This window comes from Bombina bombina, chromosome 1 (genome assembly GCF_027579735.1).
Source record: "Bombina bombina isolate aBomBom1 chromosome 1, aBomBom1.pri, whole genome shotgun sequence".
Lineage (NCBI taxonomy): Eukaryota > Metazoa > Chordata > Amphibia > Anura > Bombinatoridae > Bombina > Bombina bombina.
Window position 1 is genome coordinate 1,318,186,363 of NC_069499.1, and position 20,619 is coordinate 1,318,206,981.

Sequence of the window (20,619 nt, forward strand, 5' to 3'; positions counted from 1 at the left end):
TGTGGGTTTATTATCCCTTTAAATAGACTGGATAGAGCATGACATTTTAAACAACTTACTAATTTACTTCTGTTATGAATTTTATTAATATTTTAATAACCAATTTTAATTTTCAAACACCACACCTGAGAGAGCCAGCAGTAGCTTGTATGACACTTTCAGAGGCAATACACACAACAGCCACCCATCTGATTAAGTTAGTGTATGCATACTGGTGAACGGTACTTCACAGGATATGTGAGTATGCCACTGAAAAACAGTAATAGCATTTAGTACAAGCATTTTTGCTAATGGGAATATATTGCAAAAAAGTCTTATCTTTCAAATTAAAATGCACATTTCATTTTTACCTTTCTATCCCTTTAATTATCTTGGTATCTTTTATTAAAGAACAATCCAAGAAGAGCTAAGGAGCATGCACATGTCTCAAGCCATCTGGCAGCAGTATTTGTGACATTGTTTATAGCAATGTTATACATAAATACAATATTGCTGCCATAGAATGGTAAGGAAATGTGCACACTCCTAAGCTTCTATCCGCCTACCAAGCTTTACTCTTAAAGGATATCAAGAGAACAAAGCAAGCTTCTAGCCCAGAAAAGTAGAGGCCTGTTACTGGCATATTTCAATCTCCCTTCAGGCCAGCCCCTTACACCAAACTACACTCCCTTAAACCTCCCACTGGGGGACTACTCTGGAGTCAAATGCCCAAACAGTCCTCCTCGGGATGCCTTTAATGCAAATTTGCTCACATGCATTATGAAATAATACACTGAAAGAGATTGTATTTTGCCAGTCAGCAGTGTGGATGCATACACCTAAAACACTCAAATGGCTTGCTTATTTTACAAGAAGATATAGTGTACTAAATAAATAAAATGATGTAGCAGCATGTGTTATCACAAATGTTTATAGAGCTAGCATCCATTTAGAGGACATTTGTTTGCAAGACAGCCTGAAATGAAAGTACTCTGCTTTGACAGATCAAGAAGTACATACAACATGGGTAAAACAGGACAGGAAAGAATGTGTTAAAAAGCAACTGTTCTAACAATATATATATATATATTCAATAATAACAAATAATTTCTGGGGTAATGGCTATTTCCTGTAAATATAAAGGCTTCAGAAAACTATCAGCTGTGACAGCAGCTTTCAGAATGTATTTTGCAGAGGGGTTGTTAGTACATTTTGAACTACTGTAATTGTAGAAGAGTTAGTTGTATCGCATGTATGTGCCATAAAATGAGCAACACATAATGCTACATACAGTAACACTTTTACAGTGACAATAGGGAGGAGGAGGTTCCCTCTGGCGTATAATAACTATATACAAAGCACACCAAGCAAATCATCAAACATAATTCATGATGAGCACTTAGACGGGGATGATCACCCTATGGTTCTACGTGGTTCACATCAGACATCATAACTAATGTGTCTAAGTGAAAGATGTTTCAACACATTTGCGGTTATAACGAACTTCCAGTCTCGCCCAGCAGCGGCTGCTTTCACACGACCAATGCTGTAGCTCATTTTTACTTACCCTGCTTGACATCCTCTAGGTCTTCAAGCGAATGTCCGCCGCCCTGTACCTCCTCGTTCTCAAGTATTACTTCCATTTCCCGGTTGCCTTTAACCACGGCCCCCAGCGCGCTATACACTTTCAAATTTTCCCGGTTTGCTGCCAGGCTATGACGTCAAAGCATACCTTCAGCACCACTATCTCCCAAACCTTTCCATCGAGTCGTTCACTTCTGTTCCAAACTGACTCTCCAGTTGCTTAAACATGAGTGCGCCACCTTGTGCTAAATGGCAGGTATATAACAAACGTATCGCAATGAAACGAAAGAAGGTACTCTTGGACCTTAGCAAATAAACACAATAATAAATATTAAACTGGGCTACTAGCCGACAACACATTGATCACAGTAAATAGCAAGCTCTCACTTTATAGTATAATCATTATATTTATTATATAAAGTAATATACTGTAATACAAAAAGAAATAGTATCTAACATGGGTACAAGGTATTCCCCTAGCAGAAAACTGAGTTATGCTGATCACGTATTACATTATACTATAATGTAATACGTGATCAGCATAACTCAGTTTTCTGCTAGGGGAATACCTTGTACCCATGTTAGATACTATTTCTTTTTGTATTACAGTATATTACTTTAGAAATATGTGTACACTCCAGTTGTAACTGTAATATGATGTCACTGTCACATAAATAAAAAATATATGTTCCAGCATTAAAGGGACATGAAACCCACATTTTTTCTTTCATGATTTAGAAAGAGAATGCAATTTCTCCAACATTGGTGTGTCCGGTCCACGGCGTCATCCTTACTTGTGGGATATTCTCTTCCCCAACAGGAAATGGCAAAGAGTCCCAGCAAAGCTGGCCATATAGTCCCTCCTAAGCTCCGCCCACCCCAGTCATTCTCTTTGCCGTTGCACAGGCAACATCTCCACGGAGATGGTTAAGAGTTTTTTGGTGTTTAAATGTAGTTTTTATTCTTCTATCAAGTGTTTGTTATTTTAAAATAGTGCTGGTATGTACTATTTACTCTGAAACAGAAAAGGATGAAGATTTCTGTTTGTGAGAGGAAGATGATTTTAGCAGACAGTAACTAAAATCGATTGCTGTTTCCACATAGGACTGTTGAGATGAAGTAACTTCAGTTGGGGGAAACAGTTAGCAGACTTTTCTGCTTAAGGTATGACTAGCCATATTTCTAACAAGACTGTGTAATGCTGGAAGGCTGTCATTTCCCCTCATGGGGACCGGTAAGCCATTTTCTTAGTCAAACAAACTGAATAAAGGGCTTAATATGGGCTAAAAAACTGGTAGACATTTTTATGGGCTAAATCGATTGCTTTATTTGGGCATATTATTCAGATTTAGGCTGACAATTTGCATTTATAATCTTGGGGAACGTTTATATAACGGCAGGCACTGTGTTAGACACCTTTTCCAGTCAGGGGGCCTTTCTAGTTATAGGCTGAGCCTCATTTTCGCGCCATTACTGCGCAGTTGTTTTTTGAGAGCAGGGCATGCAGATGCATGTGTGAGGATCTAAAAATTACTGGAAAAGCTTCTAGAAGGCGTCAATTGGTATCGTATTCCCCTCTGGGCTTGGTTGGGTCTCAGCAAAGACTATAGCTGGGACTGTATAGGGGTTAAATTTAAAAACGGCTCCGGTTCCGTTATTTTAAGGGTTAAAGCTCTGAAATTTGGTGTGCAATACTTTTAATGCTTTAAGACACTGTGGTGAAATTTTGGTAATTTTTGAACAATTCCTTCATACTTTTTCACATATTCAGTAATAAAGTGTTTTCTGTTTAAAATTTAAAGAGACAGTAACGGTTTTGTTTTAAAACGTTTCTTGTGCTTTGTTGACAAGTTTAAGCCTGTTTAACATGTCTGTACCTTCAGATAAGCTATGTTCTATATGTATGAAAGCCAATGTGTCTCCCCATTTAAATTTATGTGATAATTGTGCCATAGCGTCCAAACAAAGTAAGGACAGTACTGCCACAGATAATGAAATTGCCCAAGATGATTCCTCAGATGAGGGGAGTAAACATGATACTACATCATCTCCTACTGTGTCTACACCAGTTTTGCCCACGCAGGAGGCCCCTAGTACATCTAGTGCGCCAATGCTTATTACCATGCAACAATTAACGGCTGTAATGGATAGCTCCATAGCAAATATTTTATCCAAAATGCCTACTTATCAGAGAAAGCGCGATTGCTCTGTTTTAAACACTGAAGAGCAAGAGGGTGCTGATGATAATTGTTCTGTCATACCCTCACACCAATCTGAAGGGGCCATGAGGGAGGTTTTGTCAGATGGAGAAATCTCAGATTCAGGAAAAAATTCTCATCAAGCTGAACCTGATGTTGTGACATTTAAATTTAAATTAGAACATCTCCGCGCACTGCTTAAGGAGGTATTATCTACTCTGGATGATTGTGACAACTTGGTCATTCCAGAGAAATTATGCAAGATGGACAAGTTCCTAGAGGTTCCGGTGCACCCCGACGCTTTTCCTATACCCAAGCGGGTGGCGGACATAGTAAATAAGGAGTGGGAAAAGCCCGGCATACCTTTTGTTCCCCCCCCTATATTTAAGAAATTATTTCCTATGGTCGACCCCAGAAAGGACTTATGGCAGACAGTCCCTAAGGTCGAGGGGGCAGTTTCTACTCTAAACAAACGCACTACTATTCCTATCGAAGATAGTTGTGCTTTCAAAGATCCTATGGATAAAAAATTGGAAGGTTTGCTTAAAAAGATTTTTGTACAGCAAGGTTACCTTCTACAACCAATTTCATGCATTGTTCCTGTCACTACAGCAGCGTGGTTCTGGTTCGAGGAACTAGAAAAGTCGCTCAGTAGAGAGACTCCATATGAGGAGGTTATGGACAGAGTTCACGCACTTAAATTGGCTAACTCTTTTATTTTAGATGCCGCTTTGCAATTAGCTAGATTAGCGGCGAAAAATTCAGGGTTTGCTATCGTGGCGCGCAGAGCGCTTTGGCTAAAGTCTTGGTCAGCGGATGTGTCATCCAAGACGAAATTGCTTAACATCCCTTTCAAAGGTAAAACTTTATTTGGACCAGAATTGAAAGAGATTATTTCAGACATCATTGGGGGAAAGGGCCACGCCCTTCCACAGGATAGGTCTTTTAAGGCTAAAAATAAGTCTAATTTTCATCCCTTTCGCAGGAACGGACCGGCCTCTAATTCTGCATCCTCTAAGCAAGAGGGTAAAGCCTCACAACCCAAACCAGCCTGGAAACCGATGCAAGGCTGGAACAAGGGTAAGCAGGCCAAGAAGCCCGCCACTGCTAACAAAACAGCATGAAGGAGTAGCCCCCGATCCGGGACCGGATCTAGTGGGGGGCAGACTCTCTCTCTTTGCTCAGGCTTGGGCAAGAGATGTTCAGGATCCTTGGGCGCTAGAAATAGTTTCTCAAGGCTATCTCCTGGAATTCAAGGAACTACCCCCAAGGGGAAGGTTCCACATGTCTCACTTATCCTCAAACCAAATAAAGAGACAGGCATTTTACATTGTGTAGAAGACCTGTTAAAGATGGGAGTGATACACCCAGTTCTGATAAAGGAACAAGGAATGGGATTTTATTCCAATCTGTTCGTAGTTCCCAAAAAAGAGGGAACTTTCAGACCAATTTTGGATTTGAAGATCCTAAACAAATTTCTCAGGGTACCATCGTTCAAGATGGAAACCATTCGAACGATTCTACCCACTATCCAGGAAAGTCAATTTATGACTACCGTGGATCTAAAGGATGCGTACCTACATATTCCTATCCACAAAGAACATCATCAGTTCCTAAGGTTCGCTTTTCTGGACAAGCATTACCAGTTTGTGGCCCTCCCATTCGGGTTAGCCACTGCTCCAAGGATTTTCACAAAGGTGCTAGGGTCCCTTCTAGCGGTTCTAAGACCGAGGGGCATTGCAGTAGTACCTTACTTGGACGACATTCTAATACAAGCGTCGTCCCTGTCAAAAGCAAAGGCTTATATGGACATCGTTCTAGCCTTTCTCAGATCTCACGGATGGAAGGTGAACATAGAAAAAAGTTCTCTGTCTCCGTCAACAAGAGTTCCCTTCTTGGGAACAATAATAGATTCCTTAGAAATGAGGATTTTTCTGACAGAGGTCAGAAAATCAAAACTTCTAAGCTCTTGTCAAGTGCTTCATTCTGTTCCTCGTCCTTCCATAGCGCAGTGCATGGAAGTAGTAGGATTGATGGTTGCAACAATGGACATAGTTCCTTTTGCACGAATTCATCTAAGACCATTACAACTGTGCATGCTCAAACAGTGGAATGGGGATTATACAGACTTGTCTCCAATGATTCAAGTAGATCAAAAGACTAGAGATTCACTCCGTTGGTGGCTGACCCTGGACCATCTGTCCCAGGGAATGAGCTTCCGCAGACCAGAGTGGGTCATTGTCACGACCGACGCCAGTCTAGTGGGCTGGGGCGCGGTCTTGGAATCCCTGAAAGCTCAGGGTCTATGGTCTCGGGAAGAGTCTCTTCTCCCGATAAACATTCTGGAACTGAGAGCGATATTCAATGCTCTCAGAACTTGGCCTCAACTAGCAAAGGCCAAATTCATAAGGTTCCAATCAGACAACATGACGACCGTTGCATATATCAATCATCAGGGGGGAACGAGGAGTTCCCTGGCGATGAAAGAAGTGACCAAAATAATTCAATGGGCGGAGGATCACTCCTGCCACTTGTCTGCGATCCACATCCCAGGAGTGGAAAACTGGGAGGCGGATTTTCTGAGTCGTCAGACATTCCATCCGGGGGAGTGGGAACTCCATCCGGAGATCTTTGCCCAAATAACTCAATTATGGGGCATTCCAGACATGGATCTGATGGCGTCTCGTCAGAACTTCAAGGTTCCTTGCTACGGGTCCAGATCCAGGGATCCCAAGGCGACTCTAGTAGATGCACTAGTAGCACCTTGGACCTTCAACCTAGCTTATGTATTTCCACCGTTTCCTCTCATTCCCAGGCTGGTAGCCAGGATCAATCAGGAGAGGGCCTCGGTGATCTTGATAGCTCCTGCGTGGCCACGCAGGACTTGGTATGCAGACCTGATGAATATGTCATCGGCTCCACCATGGAAGCTACCTTTGAGACAGGACCTTCTTGTTCAGGGTCCATTCGAACATCCAAATCTGGTCTCCCTCCAGCTGACGGCTTGGAGATTGAACGCTTGATTCTATCGAAGCGTGGGTTTTCAGATTCTGTAATAGATACTCTGGTTCAGGCCAGAAAACCTGTAACTAGAAAAATTTACCATAAAATATGGAAAAAATATATCTGTTGGTGTGAATCCAAAGGATTCCCATGGAATAAGATAAAAATTCCTAAGATTCTCTCCTTTCTACAAGAAGGTTTGGAGAAAGGATTATCTGCAAGTTCTCTAAAGGGACAGATCTCTGCTTTATCTGTCTTACTACACAAAAGACTGGCAGCTGTGCCAGATGTTCAAGCATTTGTTCAGGCTCTGGTTAGGATCAAGCCTGTTTACAGACCTTTGACTCCTCCCTGGAGTCTAAATCTAGTTCTTTCAGTTCTTCAAGGGGTTCCGTTTGAACCTTTACATTCCATAGATATTAAGTTATTATCTTGGAAAGTTTTGTTTTTGGTTGCAATTTCTTCTGCTAGAAGAGTTTCAGAGTTATCTGCTCTGCAGTGTTCTCCGCCCTATCTGGTGTTCCATGCAGATAAGGTGGTTTTGCGTACTAAACCTGGTTTTCTTCCTAAAGTTGTTTCTAACAAAAATATTAACCAGGAGATAGTTGTACCTTCTTTGTGTCCGAATCCAGTTTCAAAGAAGGAACGTTTGTTACACAATTTGGACGTAGTCCGTGCTCTAAAATTCTATTTAGAGGCTACTAAAGATTTCAGACAAACATCTTCCTTGTTTGTTGTTTATTCTGGTAAAAGGAGAGGTCAAAAAGCGACTTCTACCTCTCTTTCCTTTTGGCTTAAAAGCATCATCCGATTGGCTTATGAGACTGCCGGACGGCAGCCTCCTGAAAGAATCACAGCTCACTCCACTAGGGCTGTGGCTTCCACATGGGCCTTCAAGAACGAGGCTTCTGTTGACCAGATATGTAAGGCAGCGACTTGGTCTTCACTGCACACTTTTGCCAAATTTTACAAATTTGATACTTTTGCTTCTTCGGAGGCTATTTTTGGGAGAAAGATTTTGCAAGCTGTGGTGCCTTCTGTTTAGGTAACCTGATTTGCTCCCTCCCTTCATCCGTGTCCTAAAGCTTTGGTATTGGTTCCCACAAGTAAGGATGACACCGTGGACCGGACACACCAATGTTGGAGAAAACAGAATTTATGCTTACCTGATAAATTACTTTCTCCAACGGTGTGTCCGGTCCACGGCCCGCCCTGTTTTTTTAATCAGGTCTGATGAATTATTTTCTCTAACTACAGTCACCACGGTACCATATGGTTTCTCCTATATATATTTCCTCCTGTCCGTCGGTCGAATGACTGGGGTGGGCGGAGCCTAGGAGGGACTATATGGCCAGCTTTGCTGGGACTCTTTGCCATTTCCTGTTGGGGAAGAGAATATCCCACAAGTAAGGATGACGCCGTGGACCGGACACACCGTTGGAGAAAGTAATTTATCAGGTAAGCATAAATTCTGTTTTTAAACGTCTTTCTAATTTACTTCTATTATCTCATTTGTTTTATTCTCTTGATATTCTTTGCTGAAAAGCATATCTAGATATGCTTAGTAGCTGCTGATTGGTTGCTGCACATAGAAGCCTCGTGTGATTGGCTCACCCATATGCATTGCTTTTTCTTTAACTAAGGATATCTAAAAAATAAAGCAAAATAAATAATAGAAGTAAATTGTAATTTTGTTTAAATTTGTATTCTCTATCTGAATCATGAAAGAAATATTTTGGGTTTAGTGGCCCTTTAACAACGCAACAAAGGAGAATATTTTAGAGTTTATCACTAGTATGTGGTGCCATAAAATACTTTTCGAAGCATGCAATATTCTAAACTTTTAGTAATGTTATTGTTCATTAATCTGAGCAAAAGGTAAGGAACCATCCACCAAAAGTAGATGTCTCCTAATATTGTATAGGTTTAGAAGAATATATCCAGATTCCCTACAAATTAAGTAGTCAAAAACTGTCAAAAGGACATAGCTATTATAGTTACACAGCTAAGAAATGTTACAAGTTTTGCGTTATGGCTGCTCGCTAATATCGTGTACGTTATTTCCATTGCGTATCTTTTATAACGTAGGTATTACGAGTCCAGTAACAACCTCGTAACGGGTTGCGGTAACATGAGTACCGCGTTTATTTACCAAGCGTAATCACTGGCGCGTTATAGATCCTCCAATAGAGAACAATGCTAAATGAACAAAACACAGATTTTTCTTCTAACACTCGATCTCGCGAGAAATACACACTGCTCTGTCATATTATGTATACCACATAATGGACAACAAAAACAGCTCAAATGTACAATCAACAATCGCACACGCAACATAGCACATACGCATTCCACATTCATAATCATTATTAAAAAAAAATAGACATCATTTACACTAAACTAGGAATAGGAAAATACGTTGAGATCTTGCAACACGGAACAAAACAACATGCAAAAAGAATTGCACACTGATACACAAACAAAACATTTGCATTACAGATTACGAAACATTAGTACAAATAAACATTTTCAAAACTTAACAAATACGAGACCATCACAAATCAACATTTAGGATCACTATGACATCATCGCATTATATGCATTCCACAAATACATATGGGCATTTACAAACTCAATCTGAGCATGCACAAATTAAAACAAATACTCCACATTGCACACATAATAATTACTAAGAAAGCACACCTGAACCTCGTTTACTTTGCATCATTAAATATTTACATAGGGTATATAAGCTTGTTCTAAGCATGGCTTCTTTGACTGTATTGCTATTTCCAGTTAGGTCAGGTGCAGGTCTAGGCGTTGGAGGGTTTGGAGAGATTTGAGAGTAGAGAGATTTAGTGTGATTTAGTGAGAGTTAGTTAGTGTGAGAGTTAGTGTGAGAGTTAGTGTGAGAGAGTGAGTTAGTGTGAGAGAGTGAGTTAGTGAGCCAGAGTTTGTTTGGGTGAGTGTGTGATTGTTTTGTTTCTACATTCATTATATAAACACATTTACACGCAAACACAATCAATACATACATACACTTATCACTAACACTACATACACTCCATACCCCATTCCCTCTCATCCTACACTCCATACCCCATTCCCTTTCATCCCATACCCCATTTCCTTTCATCCCATACCCCATTTCCTTTCATCCCATATGTTTTTGTTTTGTTAAAAAAACTTACGCCTAGATTTAGAGTTCTGCGTTAGCCGTCAAAACCAGCGTTAAGGGGTCCTAATGCTGGTTTTGGCCGCCCGCTGGTATTTAGAGTCAGTCAGGAAAGGGTCTAACGCTCACTTTCCAGCCACGACTTTTCCATACCGCAGATCCCCTAACGCCAATTGCGTATCCTATCTTTTCAATGGGATCTTCCTAACGCCGGTATTTAGAGTCTTGGCTGAAGTGAGCGTTAGAACTCTAACGACAAAACTCCAGCCGCAGAAAAAAGTCAGGAGTTAAGAGCTTTATGGGCTAACGCCGGTTCATAAAGCTCTTAACTACTGTGCTCTAAAGTACACTAACACCCATAAACTACCTATGTACCCCTAAACCGAGGTCCCCCCACATCGCCGCCACTATATAAAAAAAAATTAACCCCTAACCTGCCGACCGCACACCGCCGCCACCTACATTATCCCTATGTACCCCTATTCTGCTGCCCCTAATATCGCCGACACCTACATAATATTTATTAACCCCTAATCTGCCCCTCCCAACATCGCCGCTACCTACCTACACTTATTTACCCCTAATCTGCCGACCGGACCTCGCCGCTACTCTAATAAATGTATTAACCCCTAAAGCTAAGTCTAACCCTAACACTAACACCCCCCTAAGTTAACTATAATTTTTATCTAACGAAATAAATTAACTCTTATTAAATAAATTATTCCTATTTAAAGCTAAATACTTACCTGTAAAATAAACCCTAATATAGCTACAATATAACAAATAATTATATTGTAGCTATTTTAGGATTTATATTTATTTTACAGGCAACTTTGTATTTATTTTAACTAGGTACAATAGCTATTAAATAGTTATTAACTATTTAATAGCTACCTAGTTAAAATAATTACAAAATTACCTGTAAAATAAATCCTAACCTAAGTTACAATTAAACCTAACAATACACTATCAATAAATAAATTAACTAAACTACCTACAATTACCTACAATTAAATCAACTAAACTAAATTACAAAAAATAAAAAAAGAATACAAGAATTTTAAACTAATTACACCTACTCTAAGCCCCCTAAAAAAATAACAAATGCCCCCAAAATAAAAAAATGCCCTACCCTATTCTAAAATAAAAAGTTAACAGCTCTATTACCTTACCAGCCCTTAAAAGGGCCTTCTATCTTCTTCCATCCGGCGCAGAGCGGGACCATCTTGAAGCAGACGACGCGGAGCCATCCTTCTTCACCGACGGTCTAACGACGAATGAAGGTTCCTTTAAATGGCGTCATCCAAGATGGCGTCGCTCGAATTCCGATTGGCTGTTAGGGTTCGATCAGCCAATCGGAATTAAGGTAGGAAAAATCTGATTGGCTGATTGAATCAGCAAATCAGATTCAAGTTCAATCCGATTGGCTGATCCAATCAGCCATTCAGATTGAACTCGCATTCTATTGGCTGTTCTGATCAGCCAATAGAATGCGAGCTCAATCTGATTGGCTGATTCAATCAGCCAATCAGATTTTCCTACCTTAATTCCAATTGGCTGATAGAATCCTATCAGCCAATCAGAATTTGAGGGACGCGATCTTGGATGACGTCATTTAAAGGAACCTTCATTCGTCGTTAGTCCGTCGGTAAAGAAGGATGGCTCAGCGTCGGCTGCTTCAAGATGGTCCCGCTCCACGCCGGATGGAAGAAGATAGAAGATGCCGCCTGGATGAAGATGTCTGCCGGTCCGGATGTCCTCTTCTTCCCGGATAGGATGAAGACTTCGGACCCTCTGGAGGAGCTCTTCTGCCGGATAGGATGAAGACTTCGGACCCTCTTCTGGATGGATCGGTGATACCCGGATGGGTGAATATAAGGTAGGAAGATCTTCAGGGGCTTAGTGTTAGGTTTTTTAAGGGGGGTTTGGGTGGGTTAGATTAGGGGTATGTGGGTGGTGGGTTGTAATGTTGGGGGGGTATTGTATTTTTTTTTACAGGCAAAAGAGCTGTTTTCTTTGGGGCATGCCCCGCAAAAGGTAAGGTAATAGAGCTGTTAACTTTTTATTTTAGAATAGGGTAGGGCATTTTTTTATTTTGGGGGCATTTGTTATTTTTTTAGGGGGCTTAGAGTAGGTGTAATTAGTTTAAAATTCTTGTATTCTTTTTTTATTTTTTGTAATTTAGTGTTTGTTTGTGTTTTTGTAATTTAGTTTAGTTGATTTAATTGTAGGTAATTGTAGGTAGTTTAGTTAATTTATTTATTGATAGTTTAGTTTTAGGTTTAATTGTAACTTAGGTTAGGATTTATTTTACAGGTAATTTTGTAATTATTTTAACTAGGTAGCTATTAAATAGTTAATAACTATTTAATAGCTATTGTACCTAGTTAAAATAAATACAAAGTTGCCTGTAAAATAAATATAAATCCTAAAATAGCTACAATATAATTATTCGTTATTGTATATTAGGGTTTATTTTACAGGTAAGTATTTAGCTTTAAATAGGAATAATTTATTTAATAAGAGTTATTTATTTCATTAGATAAAAATTATATTTAACTTAGGGGGGTGTTAGTGTTAGAGTTAGACTTAGCTTTAGGGGTTAATACATTTATTAGAGTAGCGGCGAGGTCCGGTCGGCAGATTTGGGGTTAATAAGTGTAGGTAAGGTAGCGGCGACGTTGGGGGGGCAGATTAGGGGTTAATAAATATAATATAGGTGTCGGCGATGTTAGGGACAGCAGATTAGGGGTAAATAGGTATAATGTAGGTGGCGGCGGTGTACGGAGCGGCAGATTAGGGGTTAATAATAAAATGCAGGTGTCAGCGATAGCGGGGGCAGCAGATTAGGGGTTAATAAGTGTAAGGTTAGGGGTGTTTAGACTCGGGGTTCATGTTAGGGTGTTAGGTGCAGACTTAGGAAGTGTTTCCCCATAGGAAACAATGGGGCTGCGTTAGGAGCTGAAAGCTGCTTTTTTGCAGGTGTTAGGTTTTTTTTCAGCTCAAACTTCCCCATTGTTTCCTATGGGGATATCGTGCACGAGCACGTTTTTCAAGCTGGCCGCTACCGTAAGCAACGCTGGTATTTAGAGTTGAAGTGGCGGTAAATATGCCTGTACGCTCCCTTTTTGGAGCCTAACGCAGCCCTTCAGAGAACTCTAAATACCAGCGTTATTTAAAAGGTGCAGGGGAAAAAAAACATGCGTAGCTAACGCACCCCTTTGGCCGCAAAACTCTAAATCTAGCCGTTATTGTTTACATATCCTCATTTTCGTCTTTTTCAACATATACGTTTGTCTGTTTAATACCGCTTACCCTCTTTTATTTATATCCCATTTACACTATAACAGGGATGTCAAGTCGATTCAGCACCATTACCAGGACTGCAGAGCTGAACTGAAGCAAAAGCTCTCAAGGGAGAGAGAATACCTAGCAGGGACCTGTGGTGGTCCGGAAATAACTTTTGAGTATTCCCGCTGGAAGGAAATACTGCTTCCCAACATCTCCGAGGTGGCCATAGTCAGTATCGAAGGAGTTGATACCGGGAACCTGCCTGCCAGTAAACTCATTTACTAATCTCTTTACATCAACCTCATAACCCATTCACACGCAAAAATTATTTAAGGATATGACTAACGCAATTAGGCTTTTTTTTATACATTATTACGTAAAGGCATTCAGAATTACCTTGGGAAAGTTGCATTTGAAGAAAAGCCATCACATTAGTATCTAGTCTACAGATAAGATGTGCATTTAAACAGATTTAAGATGCATACAAAAATAAATTCATATTGACCATCTAGATATCCGAAAGACGGGTTTGCAAATATGGAAATCGTATTAATTGCTTTTGCTTGCAATTGAATTACAAAGGCAGCCTCATTAATACACTTTCAAATAGAACATTTACATCTTTATTTGGAACTGTGCTAATATCTCGATTTCTTTCATTTTTCAAATATACAGAGTCTGAGGAAGCACAGCACCCACAGGCTCCTCCTTCACCCAGGCATGAGAGTGGAGCAGATGACTCGCCACTTCGGGGAGACCTGGAAGATATCCCTGCACCATCATCCCCTGAAGAAGCCCCCGCTGCAGAAGAGATCCCTGCAGCAGGCCCCCGTGCAGCAGCAGCCACTCATGCACCAGCAGGCCCGCCATGCATCAGCTCCTCCTCAGGAGAACATCCCCCCAGAGATACCAGAGGTGGAGATCTTGAATGATTTCCTCAAAGAGATGCGAGCCTCCCGGAGGAAACAGGCAAAATACAGAGTGTACCTGACAGGAGTACTGAATTAAATTTGAGAAGGACAAAGAGATGTTTTGAATACTCTTAATAATATGTTGCCAAACGCACCATCTGCTCCTGCCCCATCTGCTCCTGGGCCTCCTCCATCTTCTCCTCTGCCTCAATCTCCTCCTCAGCCTGGTGATCCCTTAACCACTCACAGTACTCCTCCTCCCCCTCTTCCCCAAACATCTCCTATGAGAACTCGTCATAGGGGGCAGTTGCTCCCCCCAGAGCTTCCGTCTCGTGGGAAGAAAGAGGAAGTAATTTTGTATATATTTATTTTAAATTTATTTAATGTGTAAAGGATAGGTAGGTGATGATGTGGTCTTCTTACACTTGTGGGGCACACCCTGTATTTAATAGGCTTCTATGGGACCGGGTCCATGGAGGCATATTGTTTGCAGAGTGTGTTTTACAAGTGTGTGGAGACAACATCATCACATGCTGTCCTTGTTGATTACATTGATTGGTTCTTGCGATGTGATGTCCAAACTGTTCTCCCAATCTCAAACAAAATGACCATTACAATTATAAATGATGGAATATCAATGTTTTGATGCCAACAACACAGCTTAAAGGGACAGTCATAACATGAATTATTGTTGATTACAAAGAAAACACTTTATTATGCATTATCAAGTTTTGAATAACAATACTGTTATAGAAATACACATTTTAATTCTGTGATTAACCATGTATCTATGCCTCTGCAAAATGACCCCTTATTTCAGTTCTTTTGACAGACCTGCATTTCAGCCAATCAGCGATCACTCCAGGGTAACTATATTGCATGAGCTCAATGTTTTCTATATGAAACACATTAAAGGGACAGTCTACACCAGAATTTTTATTGTTTTAAAAGATAGATAATCCCTTTATTACCCAGTCCCCAGTTTTGCATAACCAACACAGTTATATTAATATACTTTTAACCTCTGTGATTATTTTGTATCTAAGCCTCTGCAAACTGCCCCTTTATTTCAGTTCTTTTGACAGACTTGCAGTTTAGTCAATCAGTGCCTGCTCCCAGATAACTTCACGTGCACGAGCACAGTGTTATCTATATGAAATACATGAACTAACACCCTCTAGTGGTGAAAAACTGTTAAAATGCATTCTGAAAAGAGGTGGCCTTCAAGGTCTAAGAAATTAGCATATGAACCTACTAGGTTAAGCTTTCAACTAAGAATACCAAGAGAACACAGCAAAATTGGTGATAAAAGTAAATTGGAAAATTGTTGAAAATTACATACTCTATCTGAATCATGAAAGTTTTTTTTGGCCTAGACTGTCCCTTTAACTAATGTCCTCTAGTGGTCAAAATGCATTCAGATTAGAGGCACTCTTTAAGGTCTAAGAAATGAACAGATGAACCTCCTCGGTCTAGCTTTCAACTAAGAACACCAAGAGAGCAAAGATAAATTTGTGATAAAAGTTAAATTGAAAGTTGAAGAAAATTGCATTTCAGATTTAAATCATAACGTTTTGTTTGACTTGACTGTCCCTTTAAACAAAAACATATGCTAACATATACTAATCCTTAGGGCTTGTTGGTGTATCTACATGTACTTGTTAAAACAAGCAAATATTTGAATTTGATACTAAGTCTGTATGCCATATTTCTCTTGACGTGTTAAATAAAGTCTATTTTTTTAAAGCTACATTAGAGTGTTTGAATATTTTTAGAAAGACATTTCATTTAGGAGTATGAAAGAAGTACATTCGCTTACATGATTTTGACAGAGACGAAAATTTTTTGTTTGTTTAAATACTCTTTATTGAGGTTAAAAATGTAGACCAACAGATAAATGCAGTTACAAAAATCACATAAGTATGTAAACAGGGCATGTTGGTCATGAGAACCACATCATTATATCAATCCTGTTTCATCACAGAACAAGAGAAGAACAAACCTCACATTTTTTGCTTTTTTGTAACCTTAGTACAACATAAATTGTAAAAACACTGACATGTAATAGTGAACAAATGTACAATCTATATTGAAAAACATACACTTCATATAAACCCAAAATTTATAATAAAAACAAATGACAAACTATGGCTCGTAAGAAAATGGAACGGAAAAGTATTAACAAAAAGCACAGCTGAGCCTTCTAAGTTTTGGGTATCTAGTAAAAAGGGGGGGGGGATTGTATTGTAAATCGTGCGCTGCATATAAGCCCAAAATATTAATCAAAGCAGATGACAAACTATGGCTCGTGTGAGGATAGAACTAAAAAGAGTTGACAAAGGGCACAACTGAGCCTTCTAGATTTTGGGTATCTAGTAAAAAAAAAAAAGGAGGGGGGGAATATTCTGAGATGCAGAAGGGGGGGTAATTTCAAAGTGCGGTATGTATCAAGGAAAACTGCGCTATAGGATTCCTATCACCATTCCCAGGTGTCCTATATGGGGAAAGAGGGAAGGGAGTGAGAAGGAAAAGGAAGCTGAGGGGGGGCGGAGATTGATCTTGTATCTTACCAAACTAAGGATGTGCCTGAATTCTCCGGTAGTCTTAAGAGCTTATTTTAGCCCATGATAGCATACCTAAATATAGAGTGGGAATGACAATTATATAAACTTTCAATAAAATTACAGCCGTCAACTAAGCAACTGCTACTAGTGTTACAGAAGGCTGACAGCATACCCTGATGCCATTAAAAGTTGAAGGGTGTAACTTTTATGGTATAACCCGGATACCGGGAGTTAATACTAGATGAAAAATGCCCTTAATACGGGAATAGCAACACACGTTAATACACCGAACAGGGAAAATACACAAAATCTTTCTCTCCTGGAACAGGCAAAAGAATAATCCAAAGTAGCAATTCCCCCCAAACACGAGACCAAGCTCCGTCTTGAGGGTAAAACAGGAATCTCTTTATTGAGGGCTACATGCCTGGTATTTAAGCAGGTCTCCCACCTGGTACCAATAAACCCCTCCTCTCTATCCTGGAGATAATTGGGAAGAAATCCAATTATCTCCATGGCTAGAGGAAAAACGCCCTTTTACAGGATACAATAAAAATACATTACATAAGCAATTAAACAATCAAACACAAGAAAACAATGGATTCCTTCCTGGCACCAGCAGTCTTGACTCTGGAGGTGATTAAACAAGGGGAAAGCGTATCACCTAAACCTATTTACAGTAAACAATAGCTGATGCCAGGAAACCTGTATCAGAAAAAACAGTTTCTCAAAAACTGAACAAGGAGAGAGTTAACCCCTTTAGTACTTTTGGATTCACACCCTGTACCTATAATGGGCACAGGGTGACTTAAACATATTGCCAGAATCCATAATCCGTAGGGAGGTTGGCAGGTTCAGCAGTGTTCGGGAGATTAAAAAAAAGAATAAATGAACGGGGAAGTACGGACAGGAAATTATACGAATCCACACAAATTAACCAGGAGAGCCACATAGTTCCAGGACAGAGGGGTCTGTCACACAGCTCCCTCCTTGTGGGACACTCCGGCAGACTCGGTTTGACCCTTTGGCAGGTCAACTTGGGGATGACCGGACTAGGAGGTGGTAGGAATGTCAGTTTGCCGGGACAATCCATCTGCATTCCCGTTCTGCTTACCGGGCCGGTAGCTGATGGTGAAGTTATAGGGTTGGAGGGCTAAAGTCCACCGCAGCAATCTACCATTGTCTCCTGAGATCCGGTTAAGCCAGACTAAGGGATTGTGGTCCGTTATGAGAGAGAATTCCTGTCCGTATAAATAAGGGCTCAACTTCTTCAGAGCCCAGACCATGGCTTAACATTCCTTCTCCACTGCCGCATAACTTACTTCTCGAGATAACAACTTTCTGCTTAAGTATGCTACAGGGTGCTCTCCTCCATCCTCCCCGACTAGGCTCAGCACAGCCCCCAGTCCATACATGAAAGCATCTGTATGAACGAGAAAATGTTTGTTAGAGACTGGGGCAGCCAAGACAGGGGCATTCACAAGAGCCTGCTTCAATGCCTGAAATGCGGCTTCACAAGCTGGAGACCACAGGACCTGCTTAGGGAGGTTCTTCTTAGTCAGGTCAGTCAGGGGCTTGGCAATAGTACTGTAGTCTGGGACAAAACGTCGGTAATACCCTGCCATCCCCAAGAAGGCTAGCACTTGAGTCTTAGTGATAGGTGTGGGCCAGTTAGCCACAGCCTCTACCTTGGCTGGCTCCAGTCTCTGGCTCCCACACCCCACTCTGTGACCCAAGTACTGTACTTCAGCCATACCTAGATGACACTTGTCTGGTTTCAAGGTCAGGCCAGCGGCCCGAATCTTGTCCAGGACCACCCATACATGGACTAGGTGTTCCTTCCAGGACTCACTGTAGACCACAATGTCGTCCAGGTATGCACAAGCAAATTCCTGGAAGCCATCGAGGAGTCTATCCACCATACGCTGGAAGGTAGCCAGAGCATTCTTCATCCCAAAGGGCATGACCTTAAACTGGTACAGGCCAAATGGGGTGACAAATGCCGACTTGGGGATAGCATCCTTGGCCAGGGGAATCTGCCAATAGCCCTTACACAGGTCTATGGGGGTCAGATAGCGTCCCCTAGCAATACGGTCTAGTAATTCATCTAGCCAGGGCATCGGGTAGGCATCAGTGGTGGTCCTTTCGTTGAGCCGCCTGTAGTCCACACAGAACCGGGTGGTCCCACCTTTCTTAGGTACCAGGACTACAGGCGAAGCCCAAGGGCTATCGGAGTGTTCGATGACTCACAGCCGAGCCATCTCCTGTATCTCCTTCCGCATTCCTTCTCGGACTGCTTCGGGGATATGGTAGGGGGGCTGTCGCAGGGGATTCTGTCCAGGGGTCTCTACCTTATGTACAGCTAGGGTAGTGTAGCCAGGCTCTTGGGAGAACTTCGCCTGCTTCTCCCACAGAAGCTGTCTTGACTGTACCTTCTCTGTAGGGCTTAACCGGTCCCCTAGCTGCACAAGACTAGTGAGGTCAGTCTGGGGGTCCTTCTCTAGTAAGTCGGGCAGGGGTAAATTCTCTGGGTCGTCTACAGCAGGGGCACACACTGCAGCGACATCCTCTGGCCTCTCCTGATACTCCTTCAGCATGTTCACATGAAAGGATTGCTGGATCCTTTCATCTGCACAGTTGGATATAATATAGGTAGTATCACACACCTGAGCTAACACCTTATATGGGCCATGCCAAGATGCTTGCATCTTGTTTGTCCTCACAGACTTGAGCACCAAAACTTTCTGTCCAACCTGGAAGACCCACTGCCAGGCACCCCGATCGTACCACCTCTTCTGTCTCCCCTGGGCCACCTGGAGATTCTCCCTTACCATCAGGGAGAGTTTCTCCATGCAGTCCCGGAGTTCCAGGACATATGGTACTATGGGGGTCCCCTCCTGCTCTGTCTCTCCCTCCCAGTGTCCTCTAATGAGATCCATGGGTCCGCGGACCCTTCTCCCATAGAGTAACTCAAAGGGAGAGAACCCAGTAGATTCCTGGGGCACCTCTCTGTACGCAAATAACAGATGAGGCAAGAATCGCTCCCAGTCTCTGCAAGTGTCAGTAAAGGTCCTTAGCATCTGCTTGAGGGTGCCATTAAAGTGCTCGCAGAGACCGTTAGTCTGTGGGTGATAAGGCGAACTGAGCAGCGGTTTAATGCTCTACACCTTCCACAGCTGCTGGGTGAGCACAGTGGTAAACTCGGAGAGAATCTCCTTAGGGAACCCGACCCTAGTAAAAACCTTAACCAGGGCATCAGCTACTGTCTCTGCCTCTATATTAGACAGTGCTACTGCCTCTGGGTAACGAGTGGCATAGTCCACCATGGTGAGAATATACTTCTTACCTGATGGACTAGCTCTGGCCAGTAGACCCACAATGTCAATGGCTATGCGGGAAAAGGGTTCCCCAATGATAGGCATAGACATAAGCCTAGCTTTTGGGTGATCCCCCCGCTTACCCACCCAGGTGTCACAAGTACTACAATATACCCGCACATCTCAGTTAAAATTGGGCCAGAAGAAATTTTGGGTGATCCTATGAGCTGTGCGGCGGGACCCTAGATGTCCAGCTAATGGTACATCATGCCCAATTTGCAGAATCTCTTGCCGGTATTTCGCAGGCACCACCAGCTGCCGATTCTGTGGAAGGGTAGTACTTTTCTGGGAAGGTTTAGGGTTTCTATATAGCCTATCCCCCACCCACTCATAACGTTCCCCATCTACCCCCTCTTCTCCAGCATCTGCCCTAGCCCTATACTTCTGAAGGGTCAGATCCTCCTGGGTTTCCCTCCCGTACATCTCTGGGGTATCCCAGCCTAAGGGGGCCTGATCTAGGGTACAAGTTGGGGGAGAGAGTCTTACCTGGGTCTCAGCAGCAAGTGTGTCGGTCTCGGCGGCACAGGTCTGGGCACGGGT

At 41.8% G+C, this 20,619-nt stretch overlaps 1 protein-coding gene across 1 annotated transcript in view; it reads right to left on the bottom strand.

The window, feature by feature from the left end:
• Positions 1-1,687, bottom strand: part of SHCBP1 (SHC binding and spindle associated 1) — a 422,105-nt gene extending 420,418 nt beyond the window's left edge. The window contains exon 1 of the mRNA XM_053719355.1: positions 1,547-1,687. Coding sequence (XP_053575330.1) covers positions 1,547-1,622 — 76 coding nt within the window. The 5' untranslated portion in view covers positions 1,623-1,687. The remainder of the gene's footprint in view (positions 1-1,546) is intronic.
• Positions 1,688-20,619: the final 18,932 nt, after the last annotated feature.